The 23,693-nt window shown below is 36.1% G+C and overlaps 1 protein-coding gene across 1 annotated transcript in view; it reads left to right on the top strand.

Moving 5' to 3' along the window:
- Window positions 1-23,693, top strand: part of INVS (inversin) — an 88,623-nt gene that overhangs the window by 41,651 nt on the left and 23,279 nt on the right. The window contains exons 5-10 of the mRNA XM_054381811.1: window positions 4,972-5,152; window positions 8,914-9,023; window positions 13,372-13,543; window positions 18,337-18,492; window positions 20,251-20,480; window positions 22,070-22,176. Coding sequence (XP_054237786.1) covers window positions 4,972-5,152; window positions 8,914-9,023; window positions 13,372-13,543; window positions 18,337-18,492; window positions 20,251-20,480; window positions 22,070-22,176 — 956 coding nt within the window. The remainder of the gene's footprint in view (window positions 1-4,971; window positions 5,153-8,913; window positions 9,024-13,371; window positions 13,544-18,336; window positions 18,493-20,250; window positions 20,481-22,069; window positions 22,177-23,693) is intronic.

Consider the following 23,693-nt stretch of genomic DNA (forward strand, 5'->3'; position numbering starts at 1 on the left):
TTGTATTTTGCACTCAGTTGTGAAATAATTAGTCACAAACCAAATTTTGCACAAAGTTTTTGGTTGTACATACTATCCAGTTTCATGCCACATTAGAGAAACAAATTTTCTGAGAAGTAGGTAAGGATTGCTGTATTCAAATGGCTTTCTTTATTTCAAATGCTAGGTAGTCAAAGTAATTGTTTTTAAAAGTTGGAAAGTTTTAAAGAAGAAAGGCAAGACGACTCGTGGATGAAAGTCATAATGGTTTAATATGGAAAGCAATAGCTGTGTCAAAAGAAAATTATTCACTACTTCCCATCAGCAGGCAGATATTAGCCTCTCCCAGCCAAGTGGAAAATGAATTGTTGTTTAGGAAGACAAATGGTGTAGCCATGAGTGTCCCCTCTGTCTCCTCCTTTCCCTGAGTTTGTTTTATTTTCTGAGCATGATGTTATTATGGTATGGAATATGGCTTGGATCAATTTGGGTTAGACATTCCATCTGTGTCCTTTCTCAATTTCTTGTTCACCCCCAGCCCACTCACTGATGAGAGCAGGGGAGCTGGATGAGGAAAAGCATGAAAGAGGTAAATCCTTGATGCTATGTGAGCACTATTCAGTAGCAGCTGAAACATGAATGTGTTATCAGTAGTTTTAATCATAAAGTCCAGCACTATACCTACTGTAAGGGCAATTAACTCCCTCCCAACAAGATGCTCCACAAAAGGTCAAAAATACCTGTCTCCTTACTGAAGGTGTTGTTAAAGATTCTCTTTAGGTAATATGATCACATCCAGGGCTTTTGGCTCTTTTTCATTTGTTTGGGTTTTGTTTTTTCACTCTGACAGCTGAAAGAGTGTGTTCTTGATTCTACCTAGGCTTTTTCATGCATCAACTAGATTGTTTATACTGCACATAATTGTGTCTATATATGCTTATTGATTAAGTAAGATAATAACAAGTTTAAATGAAAAACTGTAATTTAGCTTACAGAATGTACTGCAAAAGTTAATGATACAGAAATACTGCTACTAGATAATCAGCCTGTTGAATGAAGCTGTCGCTGAGTTTAAATACCTTTCATTGTTGGTGGTGGTACCTCCAAGTTTAATTCTTTAGAAAGATCTCTTCAAACTGAAGTGCTTTTCTTACTTGTCAGAGCTCAAAATCTTCCACTCCTTTTTTAGATACTTTTGGCCATCTTATCCTGTTCTAGTTCTATATTGCCCAGGCATCATGTTTGATTCTTACTCCTCTCTAGGTCTTCCTACCCAGGTTAACTTCCTAGTTTTTCACATTCTCTCTGCATGCTCTTTCTAACGTACCCATACAGTTAAAATTTCTGTCTCAACTTTCATTTCTAAGTTCACAAGAATATTGTGGTGCACAAGGCCTACAACTCCATGTCACTGTCACATCTTCATTTTTTTTAGAACACATCCAGCACAAATCATTTATGTTTGATTTCATGATACAGTGCAGATAGTAGTCATTGGTGTCTGCCACTGGTCAATATGCATTGTCAGCCTTTGTTGCCTATTGACTAAGTTATGAAAAACAACACTGATGATGTTTCTGTTATCTTTAACACTGGAAGAATTCCCCAGAAAATTATTTTTCTCTGGTGCTTCTACACAGATGCTTGACAAAGGTTAAGCTGCTAATTCTACTGAAACCATAGCCTATTATACTGAAAAATTCTCTCTTGGTTTTCTATGCCCTGCCATCTGGATGTGTCTATTTGTTGTCTTGTCTTCATGAGTTCATAAAATTAAGGGTCATGTTTCTGTTTGGTGTTTGTATTGTACTTTAGCCCATTGGGATTTCCAAAATAAGCAACTCTTCTTCAGCTCAACTGAATGCTGAAGAAATAGGTTGGATTTGCAGGGGTGACAGTTCTGCAGAAATTGGTATGTCTGATATTGAGATCCATGAAATACAGCAAAAATGGAACTCATGACATATTCAGAAAGCAAATATGAAGTAGAGAGAAACTCTAAGCTGGAGATCCTCTCATGGCAACTTCCTTTTCCACCTTTGCAGATTCAGCAATGCTTGGTTACATGAAAAACGTTGGGAAGATTTAAGGAGAAAAGAACAGAATAAATTTCAATTAATATGGTGGAAGCAACTGCTTAGTGCTCTCTATCTATTTTGTATCTCTTCTCTTTATTTATTCTTCATGGTAAGAGACATTATGTTTACTTATACAACACTTTCAATTGTTGCCTAGAACTCCATTGTTCTAGTTGGTGCAGAAAAAGGTGTAGTTTCTGTTTCTTCTGTGTATTGTGCTTAAAATATTACAACACCTTAATTATAGAGAATTTTACACTAAACCCACCTAAAATCCAAATAAATTTTACTCTTGAATGTAGGCAGAAAAAAGGCTATAAAATTCCAGTGCAAGTGGCCAAAAAAATTCAAAATGTGGGTACTTTTAGACTAAAATATCAGTTGTGGCTTTGTCATTAAAAGATTATCATTTTGCCTTTGATTGTGGGTGTATTTTTGGAGGAATGTCAGTGACTTTGAGCTGAGAGTTTTAGGAGTGATTGGGGTTTTTTTTAGCATGTTGTGCTTTTAGGAGACTTCATAGTTAGCTTTCCATGTTACATCAACAAATTATAGGTGAAGTGAAGAAGCACTTGTTTTCTTCTTTGTCTTTGTTCAAACAGGTTTTTCTCTGTTGGAGTTGGAATGTCAGTAATTTCTGTGCATATCATCCTTTGTTTTTAGTCATTCTTACAAGTGGTTCTCATAAAGATGACTTCTGGGTTCACAGGATCACAAGATGTTAGGGGTTGTAAGGGACCTCTGGAGATCGAGTCCAACCCCCCACCAGAGCAGGACCATATCGTAATGCAGGTTGCACAGGAACACATCCAGACAGGTCTTGAAAGTCTCCAGAGAAGGAGACTCCAGAACCTCTCTAGGGAAGCCTGTTCCAGTGCTCTGTGACCCTTACACTAAAGAAGTTCTTCCTCATGTTGAGGTGGAACTTCCTGTGCTGCAGTTTACGTTCATTGTCCCTTGTCCTATCACAGGGCACAAGTGAGAAGAGGCTGTCCTTTCCTTTTTGACACTAAGCCTTCGTATATTTATACACATTTACTAGATCCCCTCTCACTCTTCTCCTCTCCAGACTAAAATGCCACAGGTCTCTCAGCCCTTCCTCATAAGGCATGTGTTCCAATCCCTTAATCATCCTTGTAGCCCTCTGTTGAACTCTTTCAAGTAGATCCCTGTGCCACCTGAACTGGGTAGCCCAGAACTGGATGTAATATTCCAGGTGAGGTCTCATTAGGACAGAGTAGAGGGGGAGGAGAACCTCCCTTGATCTGCTGGACACACTCTTCTTAATGCAACCCAGGATACCATTGGCCTTCTTGGCCACAAGGGCACATTTCTGTCCCATGAATAACGTGTCCACCAGGACTCCTAGGTCCTTCTCCACCGGGTTGCTGAGGTTTTGCAGGTCTCTCTACTTCCCCTGCTGAGCTCTCTGAATAGACAGAAAGTGAGTGTGTTATCAGTTAGATTTCTCTTTAGAGTTATTAAAGCTAGGGAAGGACATAAAACTTCACTTGTCACTGTAATGGCTCATCAATGTTTTTGAATCCTTATTTAAAGAAGCGTTATTCATGCTGTGTGGTTTGTGCATCTAATAATGTTAACTGTCTTTTTAGTTAAGAGCTGTATCATTTTTTAATGTTTTTATTAGATTATCTGCTAATATACTTGTGGCTTGATACAGTAATGAGCTACAGGATTTTTCAAGTATGTTAACTTTTTTCCCTAGCAAAACATGGCTAACACTACTAATATCTAAACCCGATACATTTTTTTTCATACATGAGACAGGCAACGTAGCATTTACATATAATACGTGAAGTAAATGTTTTAACTTTAGATAACATATCAATCAAGCATTAGAAGGTTGGGCACTATTAGAAAGTAACATAGTAAGAATTCTGCAAAGAGAACAGCAGACTTAGTCCGTATAGTTTATTTAAACTCCTGTTCTGATATTTGCTTCTGCCCTAGATGTTTAGTGTCCTGCACTCTTGAGTTTCTGTTGGTTTATTGTTTACCACTTTCTTTAGAGATACCTCTTTCCCCCCCTCTCCCCAGGGAAGTGAAGTTTAAAGTTTGTATTTCATGGGCCTTTGTGATACTTGCCGCTTGGATATCTGTGCAATGCTGAGATGGTGTTCATTTTGGTCTGCTCTGGTGCTTTGCCTGAGAAAGAAATTAATGAAGACAAATTGATCTAGGAATAAGTTGCTAAAAGAGGGAATTAATTACCATAATAAGAAACTGTATAGCTAGAGGTCTTATGTGAAAGTAACCTAGCATGTTTTTTACAAAGACGTGATCAAAAGTCCAGTTGTATCTGTCAGTGCCTATGTTATGTGATCAAATGACTGATCTTGATACTTTAAAAGATTTTGATTTTCAAAATTACACCTATTACAAGTAGGTACATTTATTAGAAGTAGTTTCTAACTTCTATCCTGTCAGCTAGACACCTTAACATCTGATAGGGATGTGATTTGAAATGCTAAAGTATTGCAATTAACTTGTTCTAAAAGGAGAGTATTCTAAAAGAAATTGTAGAGATACATATGTTGTGTTCAATTTAGAAGATCAAGTAAGAAGATCTAGTTATTTCCACAAGAGCCTGACCTAGTCTTTTAAAGATCACTGTAAGAATCCACTTGCACAACAGACAGGTAAAACTACAGGAAATCAGGTCTTGTACAATAATTAAGTATTTTTTTTAAATTCCGTAAGAAATAGTTGAAAATAGCCTATAGGTAACAGAAGTATTTAGTATATACTGTAACAGAAGTCTTTGGTCGTAGAGCTCTATTCTACTGAACAAGGAAAATTTATCTCATTGTAAGACTCAAGAAAATTTGAAATCTGTAAAGATGATAAAGCTTTTATCTTAACTTCAAAAAAATATTTTATTTTATTTTCAAAGGAAGCTGCACCTACAGAATCTCTGCTTAACTGGCAGGACTACGAAGGACGAACACCCCTTCATTTTGCTGTTGCTGATGGGAATGTGGCAGTTGTTGATGTCCTGACCTCTTACGAAGGCTGCAATGTGACATCTTACGACAACTTATTTCGAACCCCTCTTCACTGGGCAGCCTTACTTGGTAAAATGGGCCATGCTGAAGTGATTTAATAATTGACTGTGGGTTTGATTCTTTCTCTCTCTTTTTTGTTTATTTCCAGCCTGGCATTATGCTAACTAATTCTTAGAACAATAATCGTTTTTGCTAGACTAGTTTCTGTGTTGACGGGGTTTTTTTTCAGTTTCAGATTCTCCAAAGCACTATAAAATGCATTACTTCAGCAGTCTATACGTGGTTGTGATTTAATAACAATTAGGTTATACTGGAGTGTTCTTGCATCTATAGCTTTGTTCATAAATGGGGGGAAAAAAAATCCCCTTGTTGCTCTATAGCAACTGTGTCTGAAGTGGGGTATGCACAACCCAGCATGTGTGCAAAACTATCCACTGCAGTGCATGAAGAAAATACCAGAACTTCTGGTTATAAGTACTTTTATGTGGAAAAAAAAATTTGCTACTATTAATATATGGGTTGATGCTAGCAGCCTTACTTGTTCCATGTGTATGACAGGGTTTGCCTGAAGAAAGTGAGTCCTCCAAAATGCGGAAGCATTGACAGTGACATCATGACTCATTTGTTCACTTTCAGTTTACAGCAATGTATTGCAGTTTACACGTGCCATATTAAGTTGGTTTACGGATTATATTGTCTAGTTTTTACTGAACTACTCCTCACAAAATAGACAAGTGCCTTAAAAAGACTCTCACAAAGAAACTGCAGATAATGTGATATTGTGAGCTCAAGTGAACAAGAAGAAAATGGCAGAGCTGATACTTCTACTCCTAGTACAAGCTCTTCATCAGACACAGTATGGTAATCTAATCAGATGACAGGAGCTTTTATTCAGATAAAGTTTTTTTCTGTTCACACCACCCGGAGACTCAGATGCTCTGCAAATTATATACCTTGCATTTGTGGATTCTGCGCTGTTCGGTTTAACAAAACTGGATCTTTGCAAACCAGAATATGGATTAAATGTAAATAGTTTAAATACTGGCAAATGCAACTCATAACATGACAGGCACAAAGGTAATATGATAGAGAAAAAAATTGGCCTCCTATTTTCATCCTCCCATGTGCAGGAGTTAAAAATAAACACCATGTACCAGATGAAAGGGAAGAATCTTCAAGCACTGTCTGTCCTGGTTTTTTATAAGGCTTCATCCTCATGACCCTTTGGGACAATGCAGACAAAGAATGCCAATAAAAGAATCAGATTGCTCACTGGAACGAGTTACTGCAACTCCAGTGACAATATACATGTAGTTTGATTATGTTTATTTAGTGTAAAGAAGAAAAAAAAAAAGTGTGTTCTCAGATTTGCATTCCAGTGGAGATAAAATGTTTCACAAATTATCTGTGAAAATTCACTAAGTGTCATAGGATTGGTTCTGTCCAAGATGCAAAATTTACTATGTTTTGAAACTGATTTAGTTAAGATAAAAGTTTTGTCTATTGGAAAAATGGATTGTCTAGTGAGCGTGCCAAGACCTGCAGAATCCTTTGTGGACTTGATGAGGTCTCTAAATAGCAAATACTCATGGGGAGCTTCTGACTGGTAAATCGTGACCACTTTTCAGGGTTCTGTTCTTAAGTTCAATACTGGATGCGGATCTCAAAAAGTCTAAAATGTTACTAACTGGGTTAGCGGTAGGAGGTTTTAAGCAGTGTATGGATACTACCACAAATATTCTTTTAAAGGAGATAGGTTGCATGTAACTCTACCTTATGGCATTGTTGCTCCTGTTACCTTTTCTTTTCGAGAAAATAAAAAATCAGCCAAGTAACATCCCTTCTAAATAAGTGTCCTACATAAATGATGGTTCTTCACCTCAAGAACTGAGTTTTAATATTTGCATTAATGTCTAAGTGAGATCCTTCTTTGCACCAATTTGTGCACCAAGTGGAAATGTGGGGTTTTTTCCAACTCTCTCAGACCTTCTTTCTCTAGACAATTTAGGTAGACCTGTCGTTATCGAACAGTTGTATTACCCTTTTACTAGCTATGTGTTCTGAAAGTGCAGGCAATCTTTTTTTCAGGCTCAGCATTCCTATGATTTTCCTGCTAGGATTTCACTCAGAACCTGATTTTTCCAGTGCACCTCAATTCACTTCTTACAGTCTTGAGATGGAAAGAGCTTAGCAACATTGCATCTCTTCTTTTTAGTATTTTTCTGGTAGGAAGGAACAGAATGTCATGATGTTCTGAGTGAAGGCAAGAGGAGTATTTCTGTTCACTCTAAGGCTCCTATTAAAAATAATCCCCACATAGCTGTTCATATTTTTTGATCCAAGATGACCATTTTCAATAATTTCTGGTACTTCTATACATATAGTCTGAAAGTGCCATTCCACAAAAGAAGGCTTGCCTAGTGCTCCATCTCATAAATTTTTTGAAGTTACAGACCACAGCTGTTACACAGCTTGATTCTGCAATTACCAGTGTTTTCATTTTAAAAGTCTACAGCTAGTAGAAAGATTTACCTTTTCTTTTTTTTTCTCCCCCAATGTATTCTAAGATAATTCAAGTCAAGTGTGCACAAGTAATAAACTGCAAAATTGTTTTCCCCACTAACAAGATACTGGGAAATTTCTCCTGTAAAATCAGAGTAATTTTTTATGTGATGTATGCCTTATGCTACCTCTTAACATACAAAATCATTAAGATATTCCATGAGCTGCATATGCCTAGAAAAGAAAGCATATGAAAGGGAGAGTAGGTTTAAACTGGAACTTAGGAAAAAATTCCTCAGTATGAGGGTGGTGAGACTCAGGAATAGGTTGCCCAGGGAGGTTGTGAATGCCTCATCCCTGTTGGTGTTCAAGGTCAGGTTGGTTGAGGCCTTGAGCAGCCGAGTCTAGAGCAGAGGCATCCCTTCCCATGGTGTGGAGGTGGGAGTAGATGATCTTTAAGGTCCTTTCCAACCTAAGACATTCTATGATCAATTGACTTTAATGACAATATACTGAGTCTTTGTGTTCCTGTCTGTGAAGTGGATATAAAGTTTACCCATTGCCCCCAAAATGTTGTGATTTTTCATCTAAAAACATTCTAATCAGGTTTGGTGGAAGGAGTTGTGTGTGTCAGTTTGTTGCTTATTGCAGATATGGCAGCTGGTAGTAGACTAGCCTCCAGATTCTGCTCTGCATCTTCAGTTGAAATTTTTATTGAATAAAATCTAGGTAAAGGATTCATGCTTAATTTCTGTTAAACAGGATGAAATTGTCACTGGTTAGCTTGTTGATTCAGATGGACAGATGTTCATCATCATCAGTCTATTGTTCATTTTACTGCATCTCACTCAAAAGCAGAATTTCAACTAAATATCAGAAGCTTTTTCTGGAAATACTCGATGAATTCATTGCCATGTTAATATTGCAGTTGTCTGACCAACTACTGCTGGGTTTTTCCTTAGGGAAATGCTATAGTGATTTCTTCTAAAACAAAGAAAAATCTTTCCACATGTTCCTATTCATAGGTCATTCCAAATTACAGGTGCCCCTCAAAAACAAGGATCCAGGGTGTGGAACTGCAGTGTTATTGAGAAGAATGTGCATACCAAGCTTAATAGTTCAAATATCAAATACAATGTTTCTTTCTTATGTTTAGACTATAATAGGTACAACATAAATGTACTATTATTTATTGGTCTGTTTGCTTTCTTCTGTTCTTTGATTTGATTTTGTTTGTTGGTTTGTTTGTTTGGTTTGTTTTTTTATATATGGGGGAAATGTTTAGGATTCAACATACATGTATGTTTTTATTATGTCGTTTTTATCAGGTCATGCACAGATTGTCCATCTCTTACTAGAAAGAAATAAGTTTGGAACTATCCCATCTGATAGCCAAGGTGCAACTCCCCTACATTATGCAGCACAGAGCAACTTTGCTGTAAGTAGCACATACCCTAAATGTGAAATGAATATGTTTTGCTGAACCATTTATAATGTAACAAAGTGTTTGAGTTGTTTTTAAAATCATATAAACACAGTTGTCTGCACAAGCTTAATACAGAGTTTTCCCCTTCTATGTGATACAGATATGGTTATTTTTTAACTATTAAAAATGGGTCTGGGAAAAAAAAAAACTAAATTGCTGTGCAAAGAAAGGGCCTTTGATCTGTATGTTAGCATCAGAAAATACAGTAACTGTTTTGGTTCTTCAGTAGAATGGCACCTACTATTTTACAGTGCATTCACTGTTTAAGGTTCATTATTACTGAATCTAAGCAGTTATAGGATGTCTGGAGTAAGATCACCTGTATGAGTATTTGCACAGCTGCTTCAGCACCAGTCAGACCTGTCTTTGCCTTCAAGAAGGTGATTAACTTATGAATATTTGCTTTTATGAATGATCCATTGTCTCATAAAGCATGGCTAAAGAGCACGTACCTCTTGTCACAATCATTCGTGAACACTGTATTTCTTAAGGTTTTTAATATTTTTTAAAATCTTTTTTTAAATTCAGACAACAAATAAAACTGGCTTCACAGGCAGCCTAATTCTTTTATGTTGGTAGAATAGTTAATTTTTTTCCACAGTAAGCTCAGATGCAGAACAGCCAAGTATAAAACTCATCAGTTTAACGATTGCTTGTCATAGACGCTACTATAAAAGTAGTTCTGAAGCACTGCAACATGAGAGGACTTTTTTTCACGCTGCTGTCTCTCATAGCTGAATTATGCCATGCATAGTAGGCTGAGAGCTCCCATCTAAGTTTCTTCAGTTGTATTACTCATAACCACCCTTTAATAAAAGGGTTATTCATTGCCTAATGAATGTAGTTGTGTAGTGCATATTGCATCATTTTCTTAAGAATTAATTTGGATCTTTCTTGCCTACACACAGTTAATTTTCATAAAACTAGTTAATTTGCATAAAACTGGTAAAATTTTAATCCTCTTGAGAACTAGTTAACAAATGCAGAAATATTTTTGAAAGAGAGAACTGACCAATATATGTTAGTACTGCAGCTGTTGCTTTCAGTTCCTTCTGAGTATTGGGATTTTGGTGGGAGTTTTGGGGGATGGTCTTAGTAAGACCATGGGATGTTTTTTTATTTCCTACTTTCACTGGAGCATGTCTCTCTGTATAATGTACACCTTTTTAGAGAATTTTTTATTGATGCTGATTATTGTCCATTACATAGTATGTACAGTTTGGGTCTGACTCATGCCTATGATTTTTATGCTGTAAAAGCCTTTCTTTCTACTTTGAGACAGATTCATGGGAAAGTTAGAATATTTTTATTTACAGTCTGGTGATGATCTTTTTTTTTTTTTTTTTTTTTCTTTCTCTATATTGATACATTCCAAAAAACGCTTTTTCATACTGGCTTTCTTTCTCCAGGGTCGATTTAGTTGTATGAAACATCTTCATTATGTTGCTGCCTTTTGATCTAACTGGGCAGCCAAACTATGACATGGTTTAGGTTTTTATGGGAAAATAAAGTAGGTGATGAAATCAGAAGTTCTTTTGTAATCTTGTGTACTTACAATGAATCCACTGTTTCCCATCTTACATGAAAAATCAAACAGAAAAATCTCATTCAGATCTGCAAGCCTCTTTTAGCTCGTGATGAATCCAAGAGCCCTCTTTGTGCGTGCCTGAATTATGTCTGGTGCCTCTCTCTGTTTTTTTACCACTCTGGTTGTTTCTGAGCACCACCGTTGGCTTTTTTTTTCTCAATTACATACAAATCCTTGAGTAATTCTCACCACTGCATTCTGTACACATAGTGAGTAGAGACACGTTCATGATTGCTTGGGCAGTAGCATCTGTATGGATTCATGATTTGAGAGCAACATTGTTGTTCTCTTCAGTCTGCCCAAATTTGGATAGGTGTGGTTTGTTTTGTGGTTAAAATGTGATGTTTCTTAGTCCCTAATGAGAAGAAGGAAGTTTGTTGGTTTGTGTTTATTACAAATATTTGTGTTGCTTTCAGTTTTACGACTCAATATCATGCTCTTTGCTCTTTCTGTGAGTTAACTTACATTAATAAGATGTTTTTGTTTTTTTAAAGACTGAAGGGACTTAGCCAGCACTTAATTTATGTGAAAATTTTTTTCCTCTAAGACTTATTTATCCACACTTATTATAGAAGGAACAGTTGTAGAAGTTACATAATATAACCACCCAAATAGGCTGCTTGAAATCTAGTTGGCTTATGGGTCCTACAGAGGGGCTAAATAAACATCCTTTATAGATTTTTTTTTTTTTTTTTTAATTTCATGTGTGAAGGCAGTTGTTCTATTAGTATTGATTTTAGTGTGCAGAATGCAGGATTAAACGTATTTTGGTCTTCTGAATTTCTTCAGAGATGTTTGAGACAATGTACGTCCCTTTCATATACTTGTGTAGATTGAGCTAGTAAATGAAATGTGAATATTCAAAAATATTCAGTGTTTTTTCAGGGTTTCTTGACAGAATGAAATAATCCATGTTTTCTTCTCTCCCTTACTATTGTTTTCCAGCTTTGTATTCACTTTTTTTAATAGAAATAAAATACGTGATTTTTCAAGACAAAGTACATGTGGAATTAAACTGATATTTCTTTTTTCCTGGGGTTTAACCATATTTTTCTAATTTAATTTCATTTTGTTTTCAAGTTGATAGCCTCATTTTGGAAAATACTCTTACAGCACTCAGATTTTCCTCCACTTTTTCCCATTAAAATCTCTAGGAAAAAAAAAAAGGCATTTGAAAGAAACATTCCTTTGCTGTAAACCTTAATAGGAAAATACAATTCTTATTTATATTTGTAGGGTGTTTGCTTTAGTATTGAAAAGGTCCAGCCTCCATACTGCTTTTACTTTGCAGGACATCAAGCAGTGTAGAGTACTGGTAAGGTGCCAAGTTGCTGGCCTAAGGAGTAGCTGTTCGTGTCTGAGGTGTAGTGGTGGTCAGTGTTGACTACACAAAGCTATACACACGTGCTGGTTCCTGTGGAAGGCTTAATGCTTCCATTCCTTGTTATTTCTGTCTGGACCTTTTTGCAATAAACTGATAGCTCAGATACAAACCCAAATTCATGAAGCTTTTAGGATCTTCGATCACATCAGTATAAGATACATTAAAAATTTCCTATTTCTTTAGAGGGATGAAATAAGAAGTAGTAGTTAAAAAAATCCAAATGAATCAGTAAGACTTGAGCATTTAAGCAGCTTTGTGATTATAAGCATTTGATTCCTTATATCCAAAGAATCTCCTTTTCAGAGATGTGATAGAGCTATTTTGGAGTCGCACAAGGGGAAAAGATAAAATACTGTTAATACTAAAATATAAAAACAATGAAACTACTTTTTTCAGTTTTTATTGGCTAGTCTATAAGTGGCTCTTAAGAGATGTTTACCAATTGTTAAATGCCCAATGTTTATAAGGCATTAGACAGAAGAATCTTTCCCTGACTCTCTTTACTAGCAGTGGTGATTTCCTCTCATCCTCTCCTATGTGGCTTAAGAATTTGACAGCAGGTTAAATAAGTGGGCTTGTTGCCTGAAAGCTTAAAACACAAACACAGAACTTGAAGAAATAATTCTTTTTGTTTTGGTATAGATAGAGACTTTATTATAGCAACTATAGTGGAAAGCCCAGACTTTGGTGTAAACATTTTCTTAATATTTTTTTATTTTTAATATTTCAGTAATTAGTAACCTGTTGATACTATGAAATATATGAAATATGATATCATAATATGATATCATAATATGATATCATAATATGATATCATAATATGATATCATATTATATGAAATAATACTCCAAGAGTACTTTTTTTTTTTCCTTTGAGTAATCAAATTATTAGAGTTTGGCAAACTAATTGCATGTGCAGCCATATTTGGAACAGGAGCCAAAGAGACATTTCAGGAGATGATTTTGAAGGAAGGTTATTTTAGCATCATAGCGTTACAGTAATGCTTTGACAAGCCAATAATATTTTTACCTTGCTTTCTTCACAGTGACTGCAGTGTTTCTTACTTCCTTGTGATGGACACATGATGTTTTACTGTTAGAAGGCAAAAGTATGAAATAAATAACAGCATTAAACTCATAGTTAAGGATGCACTGTGAACAATGAAATGGGTATAGCAGAAAACACGGTGCTCCTGTTGAGCTTTTACTCTCTACAAACATAAAAAGGGAAAATGAAACTTTAATTTCCTTCATAAACAGCTAAATGAGACATAATAGTTTCTTCTTAGATTCCTTTTAATTCTAATTTCAGTTGTATATCTTTTCAGGAAACAGTTGAAGTATTTTTGAAACATCCTTCTGTAAAAGATGACTCAGATCTTGAGGGAAGAACATCCTTCATGTGGGCAGCTGGCAAAGGCAGTGATGATGTTATTAAGACTATGCTGACTTTAAAATTGGATATTGATATCAATATGACAGACAAATACGCTGGCACAGGTAAGATGCTTTACAGTAAGGATCCACTGGATATTTGCAGTTAGTGTGGTTTCCACTACATAAAAATCTTAGTTAAAGCTGTGTTAGTCTTTTCCTGGTTGTGTATCTTAATCCTGAAAATATTTCCACATTAGTTCAGTTGTGTGTGTGAGTCACCTCTTTGCCTTATTGTGGGAAAGAAGCAAATCTTTTCTGTGCCAATTGGACCAGTTCATTTGAGACAGCACAAAGAAATGTAGTGCTATGCTGCTATTGAGTTAGATCTGTAATCCTGGGAGAGGAATAGATATTCAAAACCCACCTGGATGCGTTCCTGTGTGACCTGGCATAGGTGATTCTGCTCTGGCAGGGGGTTTTGAGGTCCCTTCCAGCCCCTGGCATTCTGTGATTCTGTGAAAGAATAGAATGAAATATAATTGCATAAAAAGTCCCTCCTGAAAAAGCCTGTTAACAAACTTTGAAACAATGTAGAGCAAGCTAACCAGTGAAGTGGCTAAACTGCCATCGTGGACATTGTAAGTACCATAGTTATTTGTAAAGATAGTGCAATAGCTCTAATCTTTATTACACTTCTCTTGTCCAAACAAGAGGTTACACTTGATATCCCCCAAGTTTATCAACCCATTAAGATAAGATAAGCATGCAACTGGTGTTTGAGAATTCAAGCATGCAAGTCATACATTCAAAATTTCCTGTAACAACTGTGAATTTATCTTCTTTAATGAAAAAAAAATATAAACATGTGTGGTAGAAATACTGTACTTATCTACTATTCATAACAAAAATGCAGTAACAGTTCTAACAAGTCTTTAAGGGTATGTGTATTCAAGAGTATTGAGAGATACAGGTAGAAGTAGTGGAGCTGTATAGTGTGCTGATGGCATCTGAATTGAAAAACAAAACAAAAACAAACTAATAACACAGGAGAATGTGGATATATTTGACATAAAGTGGAGGGGTCTGGGAGCGGGGGGCTTCAGGGGTAAGCTGTGTGGGAAGAGGTCATGAACTGCCCTGTGCCAGTCACAGTTAGGTCACAAATGTGAAAGTGAAGTGCAAAAATGTATACCTGTGTATAATAAGTTGTTAGATTGTAGCCAGCTTGATAGTCATAGCACACATTCATGAATAATTCGGAAGACAGCATATCTCCTGAAAAGAAAGCTATGCTATTTTACACAAAAAAATAACATATATTTAAATGTTTTCTTAATATAAATTTCAATATCTTTGTTTTGAAGCTTTATCTTTTGGCTGCACACACACACAAACTTGCTAAGTAGCATGTTAGATTTAGAGAACTTGAAACCAGAAAACCAAAGACACGAGTTTAATAGCTTCTCTGTTTTCAGATCACTCTTCAAATACAATGCAAATAGTAAATAACTGTAATGTCAGGGTTGTGTGGTTCCTGATTTGAAAGATACCTTGTATGAATAATACTTTTCTTAGTAAAAAAAACAAACCAAAAAAAAAAACAAACCACCAAAACCCCAACATTGTTTATTTCCATTGGTGGTGTGTTGGGTCCATACCACACAAAATGCCAAATACAATTAGCGTGAAATTCTATTTAGGTATTTAAACTCTTGGCTTTCCTTACAAATTATGATTTATGATTATTTGTAACTTTTTAATATAAGAAATAGTGCAACAAATAAAATCTCAGCCTTTGAGAGATGATTTAACAAACTACACACTCTACAGTTCAGTCTTGTTTCATCTTTTACCAGTCTCATGTGTATTTGTTCTTTCCTGACAGTTGCCTTTTAAATACATTACAGTATTTGTTTTAGACCTTAAGGTGCAGTAATGATGCAGTCACGGTGCAAATCTCCCTACAAGGGGTTTTCTTCTTTGCATACAGTAATCACATACTGTATATCTGAAACCACTCAGGTGTGGATTTCATGCTTGAATAATTCGGGTGGTTTGGTATCTTTCAGTCTTAAACCTTTCATAGCAGTGATGTGTAATCATCTTTTAGTCTTGATTTTGTTGTAGAGTTTTTAAATCCAAGTAAATGACTAGATTTTCCATTTACTTGAAACTGCTCTTCTGTAGAACACAGTAATAGTCCTAAAGTGGAGCTATGCCCTTTGATGCTTGCTGTCAAGTGGTCTGAACTTCACCATTGTGCAAGCATGTGCAGTAGCATGGGCTTTATTATAGTGAGCTGTGAACTTAAAAGGAAGCCCACCAGTAAATCATTCTTGGGTTTTAGACCTGTTTTGTTTTTGGTTTTTTTTTAATGAGAGTTCTAAATCACTCTGAAGTTTTGCTGGGGAAAAAGTGGCCTTGTATTTCGATAGGAAACTATGTGCTAATAGAAAGTAGCTTTCATGCCACCCTGCCTGGGTTACAGTTGCTGAGGAGAGTTCAAGGTTGCCTTTTTCTGACTTTTGTGTGCAGACTCAGTGAAGCTCAGTTATAATGTTGCAGTAACGCTAACGCAGCCTTTTGCATTTACTTAAAAAGAGCAAGCTCTCCATTCAGCTTTGCTTGAACATCCAGACTCTCCGTATTGTGTAGGAGAATGACACCAAGGGAAAGGAATTTCCCTCCTCTCAGAGATCAGCTCTGCAGGAGCATTACAGGGGCAGCTTTATAGCTCTGCCGTCACTGTGTACAATGGAGAGGGCTCTGTCTGTCGGCTGAACAAAGGGCCTATTGTGACCAGCTGGCTGAAGAATCTCTTCAGTCACCGTGACTCCATCACAGAAAATTTGGCTTACAAGAAAATATTGAGCACAAAGTGCGAAACAAGATGCCTGCGTCAGAATGAGTGATAGGGGGGAAGAACTGGCCAAGCTGACACAGCAGCTCTTTTTCTATTGTATTGTTATACACACCCCATGTGTCATCTGATGGAGTGGTTTACTGCCTTTGGTTTCATAAGAAATGCAGTACAAAACCCAGAACCTAGAGTTTACTGTGAGGTCAGACCATGAAAACCAGTCCATCCGAATGTACAAAGCAGCAGGAATCTCATTCTTGTCAAACTTGTACTGATAGCCACCCACTCGCATAGAGTGGGTGGCTCTTGCCACAGATCCTACTGCTTACAGATATTTTTCACCAGTGCGATGAGTGCCTCTATGCTTAAACATCAGTGTCCTCTTAAAGACAACACCGCTCATTCTGTGACCCCCCAGTTCTGTAGGAAGTGCCTCAATTTTTCTGCTATTATTGCTAATTTTGAGAATATTTTCTTTAAGACAACACACTTCATCTGGATCTGATTCACAGACAAGTGTGAGCAACTGTGCCGTTTAGGAGTGCCTGTGTAACAGGTTGTGCTGGGTTACTGTTTCATATGCTGCAGGAAGCCTGTTCCAGTGGTAATCAGTAGCAGGCAAATACAAAAAGCCTGACTGTTTTGATATTCTGGCTATGGTTCAAGAAGCAATTCCTTCTGGTATTGCCCTTTGTGGTGTGTCTTTCTGTATAATGCTTCTGCTAGATTCTGACCCTGCCTGTTTTAACATTAAACAAGTGGAGACATGTAGGTACTGTTTACAGCCCCATATTTCACTTGCTTGAGCAGACTGAATTCTCACTGAGGATGAATATTTGTGAATTTCATGGGGAAATATGAATTCACTTTGCTAAATGCATATTTATGAATTGTACTGGTTTGTATTTTCTTTCTAAACTATTTTGATTTTGCCACCTGTAAAATATTCTATGTGTAGGACAGTATGGGAATGTAGGTAATCTGATTCAGTTGCTGACTACAGGAAACAATCCAGAACATTTTGAAATCAAATTGTAAGTGAAATCGTCAATCTGTGTCCTCCACTGGTTTGAAATCTCATTGATCTGTATAGTTCTCCTTTCCTTCAAGAAGAGCCATGAACTGGTTGCACTGGCATTTCATTGTTTTCTTCAACTCCTGCTGACAGTGCTCAAAGGATGCTGTGTTAGGTTGTGGCAGCTTCAGTTATGGGACCCCATTGCCGTTACCTCTGAGGTCTAAAGTACTTCAAGAATCTCTGTGTTATTTTTTTGTTTGGACTCAGTGAAATTTCTGTATGTCCAAATATGAGAGGGCAAAGAAAACTGGAAGAGTAGGATAATGTAGTTTGCATAGTTTTCATGCAGCTGGGCTTCATAAATTGTAGAGATGACACAAAACGCAGCACCTGGTCTTTCCATCATCTTTTCCCTGAAGAAAAAAGGGAGATGCAGATAGTGTATGAGATGTGATGACCTTGCTACATAATTTTGTCTAAAATTTTCTTCAAGAAATTCGGGGGTGGATGGGGTGGAATAAAGAGCAGGGTACAGGAATAACTGGGTAATTGTCTGGAGTTAGTTTTGAGACAGCTAGCTTTGCTTATTTGGAAAAAAAAAAAAAGGCATTTTCAAGAGAGCACTGAAGAAGTAACGAAAGCTTTCTTTCACTGGCAGTGGGTAGTTTAATCTCCACTTAGGTGACGTAAGAAACACCGCAAAACAAAGGCAGAAGTAGATCACGTTATGTTCTATTAATTGGAAGCTGCGAACCTTCCACAAATCCTCAGTATAAGCAATTCTGGTGATGTTAAGGTTAAAAATCTTATTTGTACACGTGAGAAATGTGTTTGAGGGCTAACAGTTTTTCTGCTTATTGTTTGTATGGCAAGAAAATGTGGTTAGTGATCACTTGTTAAGATCCTTCATTTTTTTTGTGATTGTTGAAGCACCTTTTCCACCAAAAGAGTTGAAATTCACTTTTATTTTTACTTAATTGTGAGCCTCTAAAGCTTGTGGCATTGAGATTTCTGTTTCCTATTACTTTGTTCTTCTAGCGTTACACGCTGCTGCCCTTTCTGGCCATGTCAGCACAGTGAAATTGCTGTTGGAACATAAGGCACATGTGGATGCTTTGGATGTCATGAAACATACCCCGCTTTTCCGAGCCTGTGAGATGGGACACAAAGAAGTGATACAAACACTCATTAAAGGTCAGCTGGTTAGAATTTTCAAACCTGTTCAGAGTTCTGATGCTGCTTTCTGTGGGACTGGGAAAGAAACAGCATAGCTGAGCAAGAGGAGGGGTAGAAAATGAATTCCCTAAAGCAGGTTTTGTCTGTAAGTACCTTTTGTGGAACAGTGCTAGTAACTGTAAAAGCTTAAGAGAATGTTGTGCAAAATGGTTAGAAATGTTAAATATGAACCATTGAAAACTGAGTTTTTTCCACAACTCCTTTCTGCTCAAGCCTTTTTAAGTGCATAGTAGTCTCCCAAGCCACCTCTTCCCCCAGAAAGCATCTGTTCTGTCACAAATGTAAAAGTGAAGTGCAAAAATGTATACCTGTGTATAATAAGTTGTTAGATTGTAGCCAGCTTGATAGTCATAGCACACATTCATGAATAATACAGAAGACAGCATATCTCCTGAAAAGAAAGCTATACAAAAAATAACATATATTTAAATGTTTTCTTAATATAAATTTCAATATCTTTATTTTGAAGCTTTATCTTTTGGCTGCACACACACACAAACTTGCTATGTATCATGTTAGATTTAGAGAACTTGAAACCAGAAAACCAAAGACTCGAGTTTAACAGCTTCTCTGTTTTCAGATCACTCTTCAAATAGCATGCAAATAGTAAATAAATGTAATGTCAGGGTTGTGTGGTTTTCCTTCCTTTTTTCTTCTGTTTGTGAGAAAGCATATTCGGGCCTCTTTCAAAACTTTTTGACTGTTTAAATTAATCTTTATTTTTCAGTGAAAGTAGCTATCAGAAATCCTAAATCGTTAATATTTTCTGGTTTTATAAGCAGTGTTTCACTCACAGACAGAAACAAGGTTTAACAATGCACAGCGTTAGAATTGTCAAAACTCTGTTGAAGGGTAAGAAGGATGGCAAACAGCAGTGGTATCTTAAATGCAAAAGTCTGGCATTGTAGCCTCACAGAAGTGCTCTAAGTAGCTGGAAGCAATCTTCCTCCAAGTTGAGATATTATCTCATTTATGGACAGCTGAAGTATCCGAGCTAACAAGTTCCAAGTTTTCCACCAGCCAGCCTTTCTTACTGAAGAGCTTGCTTCCCTCTTTGATCTGCTGGGCATCTCTTAACCTCCTGTTACCCTCTTCCTCTCACTCCCTATGCCATTTAGTTTTGGTTTGTGCAAGAAGCTTGAGTATCAGAATGTGATTTATGCTTAATCAAATATTTTATGATATAGACAGTCATTGTTACTGGTGGGTTTGAGTTTTTTTTATTTACAGAGTTATTTTTGTAGAAAGTTCCATCTTACAAGAATGCATAAAGTAATTATCTGCATAAAAGAGTCTTAGCATGCTTGAATTAAAAAAAAGTAAAAAAGCCTTCTTGCATGTCATTTTTTCACTGTAAGTATTTTTTCCTCTCTGCTTTAGAGATTTAAAAAGATTTCCTCTGAAGTCTAATTTTCAAAAGTTATTTTGTTGTTAATGAATAAAAGTTTGACTGAAAACTAATAGGCCTGGAACAAATCAAGGCTAGGTTTTCCAAGGGCATCTGAGAAAGTACTTGGAAGCTTGTAAAAAAGTTAGATTCCTGACTCTCACTGTAGCTATTTCATTCTCAGTTTTTATTTAGGCTTTAGGATTTGAATTCAACGAAGTTAAAGTTACTTTCATAAATACTTATCTGAATCGTCTTTTTTTCCCCCCCCTTTCTTCACATTCAAAGCTGTTTTCTTTTTATGGTCAAAAACGTATTTGTTGTTACAGGAGGGGCAAGAGTGGATTTGGTTGACCAAGATGGCCATTCACCCCTTCACTGGGCAGCCTTGGGAGGAAATGCTGACGTGTGCCAAATCTTGATAGAAAATAAAATCAACCCTAATGTGCAGGATTATGCAGGTAGAACACCTCTGCAGTGCGCTGCTTATGGTGGTTACATTAACTGCATGGTCGTGTTACTGGAAAACAATGCAGATCCAAATATTCAGGATAAAGAGGTATGTTGTTCTTCACTGGGCTATGTATTTAACTTTAGAATAACCATAAACCAAAACATTTTCTTCAAAGTAATTTTCTATTCTGGGACATAGAAACATCTTTACTGCTGTTTATCATGAAAGGAAAGGTGTCATGACATCATTTTCCCTATGACTTCACTGTTAAAATCCTGAATGAAAAATAATATTTTAATATGCAGTATGAATTGAAGATTCATATTTTTCCAGATTTTTTTTTTACTTTTTCTTATCAAAGTGTGATCTTCTTGAGGAGTCATGTTAGTCATCTGATTTCTTAACTTCTGCATTCCTTATTAACTGCTGATGTGATAATGTGATTTTATAGCCTGTAATGTGTTTCTTCAGCACAGAGATAGAATAAGTAAGATGTTGCAAGTGAGATTGCACACAAACTACTTATGCACAGAAGTATCTACATATGTATCACTCTTCCAGGTGAAAAAAAAAATTAACCCACTGATTAGTTTGTATGTTCTTTTGTGCCTTTTTTCAAGCAGTAAGTGAAATTAGGAGCCAGAATAATTGTGCGACATCATGACAGATTTCTTTGTTATATGACATAATTTCTCAGAAATTGGTTAAACATCATCATTCCAAAGAATTTCACCTAATTTGTTTAACTTTTCTGTAGCTGTTCATTGTAGGGCATGGATAATTTCAGGTAATGGAAAAGTGGGTTTTAGGATGAGTTCTATAGAGCATGCTAGTGAGGTTTTCCAACCTGCTACAAGATGTATGGCAACACCTTGAGTACAGCTGAACACATCCACCTGTTTCATACAGAGACACTGCAGCATGCTCCTCAACCCATGGGGTTCAGGAGGAAGCTTGCTAGTATTGAACTCAATGTCTTCATGTTTTTCGTGCTTACCAGCCTCCTAGGTATTTCCTGCATTTAGAGTTCAAAACAAGCAAGGCATGGCCTGGAAACAAAGTGAAATATCTATGTTGCATTTATGTTAACAGAGCTTGAGGTATTTGGACTGTGATTCTGTAGTTCTGGTTCCAATAGTGATCATATATAAGCTGGCTGTATGAAGTACAGCTTGAGAGCTGGATCTCAGCTTTATGTGAGACAAAGTAGACTTTGGAAATTAGGCTTCTTTCGAAAGCACAGCTATCATCTTTGTTTACCTGAGCTCATAAGGTTTCTTCAAACTTAATCAGATTTTGATTTCTGTAGTAATTTTTTTTTCAGTGTCACAGTGTTTTGGAGCAGCATAGAAAACAGCCTGAACTACAAATGCTGGTGAGAGCTGCTTCAGACCTGGATAACGTAGCTGCAAAGAAAGTAGCTATAGAGCTAGTCTCCTAATGCTATTTTTCAACCACTTTACATGAAAAAGCATTATTGTTGTAATCTCATTAAAAAAAAAAAGCTAGTTCATTTTTGAGTAACTTCATTTTAAGCTGTATTCTTTTATTTTAACAAGGAAATTTATTTAGAAGAATCAATCTGTCCTTCACATCCAGAAAAGCATTGAATTACAGTATGATTTATGACTTCCATTGTGGCATGATAGAGTTTGGGGATAATATTTGGTTTTGTTCTGTTCTATTGTTTACAGGGAAGAACTGCTTTGCACTGGCTCTGTAACAATGGGTACCTTGATGCTATAAAGTTGCTGCTTGGTTTTGATGCTTTCCCTAATCATATGGAGAACAGTGAGGAGAGGTATTTCTTGCCTGAATGCATAATTCTGTAATTTAGCAAAAGTGCTACCTATTGATTCAAATGTTAAGTGTTCAGATAGTGATAGAGAATCATGATCCTGTATCTAAAAGGAGTGCTTTTAGTCTTGGGTTTCAGTGTAAGCAGCTTTCCTAACTTGAAAAGTCTCTAAGGAAGACATTGCAGCTTCAACTGTTTATGCTCTGAATCTTGAACTTGCAGATTTCTGCAAGTATTTACTCATTCTAGTCTTGTTTGAAATATTAAAAGTCTTTTTCACTTCTAACTGGCAGTGGGTATGTGCAGAGAAAGGATGAAAAGGCATTTCTGCTGCTGTTGGAGTAGACTGGAATTTTTCTGTTTAGTGAGAATACAGTGAGAAGAAAAAAAAAATAGGAGAAATGTAATGTTAACATTTTAAAATGGTGATTACAAGTTACCTGGTTGTTAACTGTGTGCTAAAGGCCTAGTTAAAAAAAAAAAAAGAAAAGAATCCTCCTATAATTGTAAAGAGACAGTACATTTGCATCTCTTTTCTTTGTCTTTCATTGACATATAATTAATAGTTTTTTTTAAAAGTGATTTGGGTTGTGGAGTTCAAATTAGTCACCTGACTCTGAATATAATTACTATTAACAGAAATTTATAATGCCTTTTTTTCAGAGTAGATGACCTCTTTGTAATTATAAATAAAATCATAAGTATGCCATATAAATTTGAATATTTCAACATTTAAAATAACTTAAGGACTTTGAAACCCCATATTTTAGTGCTAAATCTGAGACTTCCATACTTATTCTAGTTTTTAATTGCTTTCTTCCCCTATCTTTTCTCTTTTGTTCTCTAAATCACTCATCTCTTTTTTGTTCTTATTTTTTATTGAGAAGCATAGAAGTTTAAGTAGTTCCTAATTAAGGAGTGCCAATGCTCTTTTTAGAAATTTTTGATAGAAAATTAAATAAACAGTTGTAATTAGATTACTCTTGATAAGTAAGATTAAAAGCCACTCTTTTGCTAAGAAGGAGACTGCTGTTTTCCTTACTTTGTGGAAATGTATTACTGATGCTCAAATGTCAGGAAAAGACCTTTGCTGTGGCTTTACTGTCGTCATTCATTTCATATCTATTTTTTTTCCTCTTCTGGCATTAATACTTGATCTTGTGTATAAATCTAGGTTACTCAAAATGTAACTAGCAATATTCCAGATGTCAGCCCTTTAGCACTTAGTCCATGTGCAGAACAAAACAGATCCCCAGTATTTCTTGATGGAATCAGTCTTTAAATGTAATTCTCCTAAAAATATCTAAAATTTGCACAATTCCCTCAATAATTATCTATGACACTTCAGTTTATTAAGAAATCAGAAATTTGGAAAGTGGAAAAATCAGGTCAAGTGTTGTAAAAGAGAGTAAATATCTCATGGATATGGCTCATCCATAATTGGATGAAGTAGTTTTTTAATCAGTAACAATTTCTCCAAATAGTAATTTTTTTTCCAATGTACCAATAGAAAGAAACTT

This window comes from Indicator indicator, chromosome 6, assembly GCF_027791375.1.
Source record: "Indicator indicator isolate 239-I01 chromosome 6, UM_Iind_1.1, whole genome shotgun sequence".
NCBI lineage: Eukaryota > Metazoa > Chordata > Aves > Piciformes > Indicatoridae > Indicator > Indicator indicator.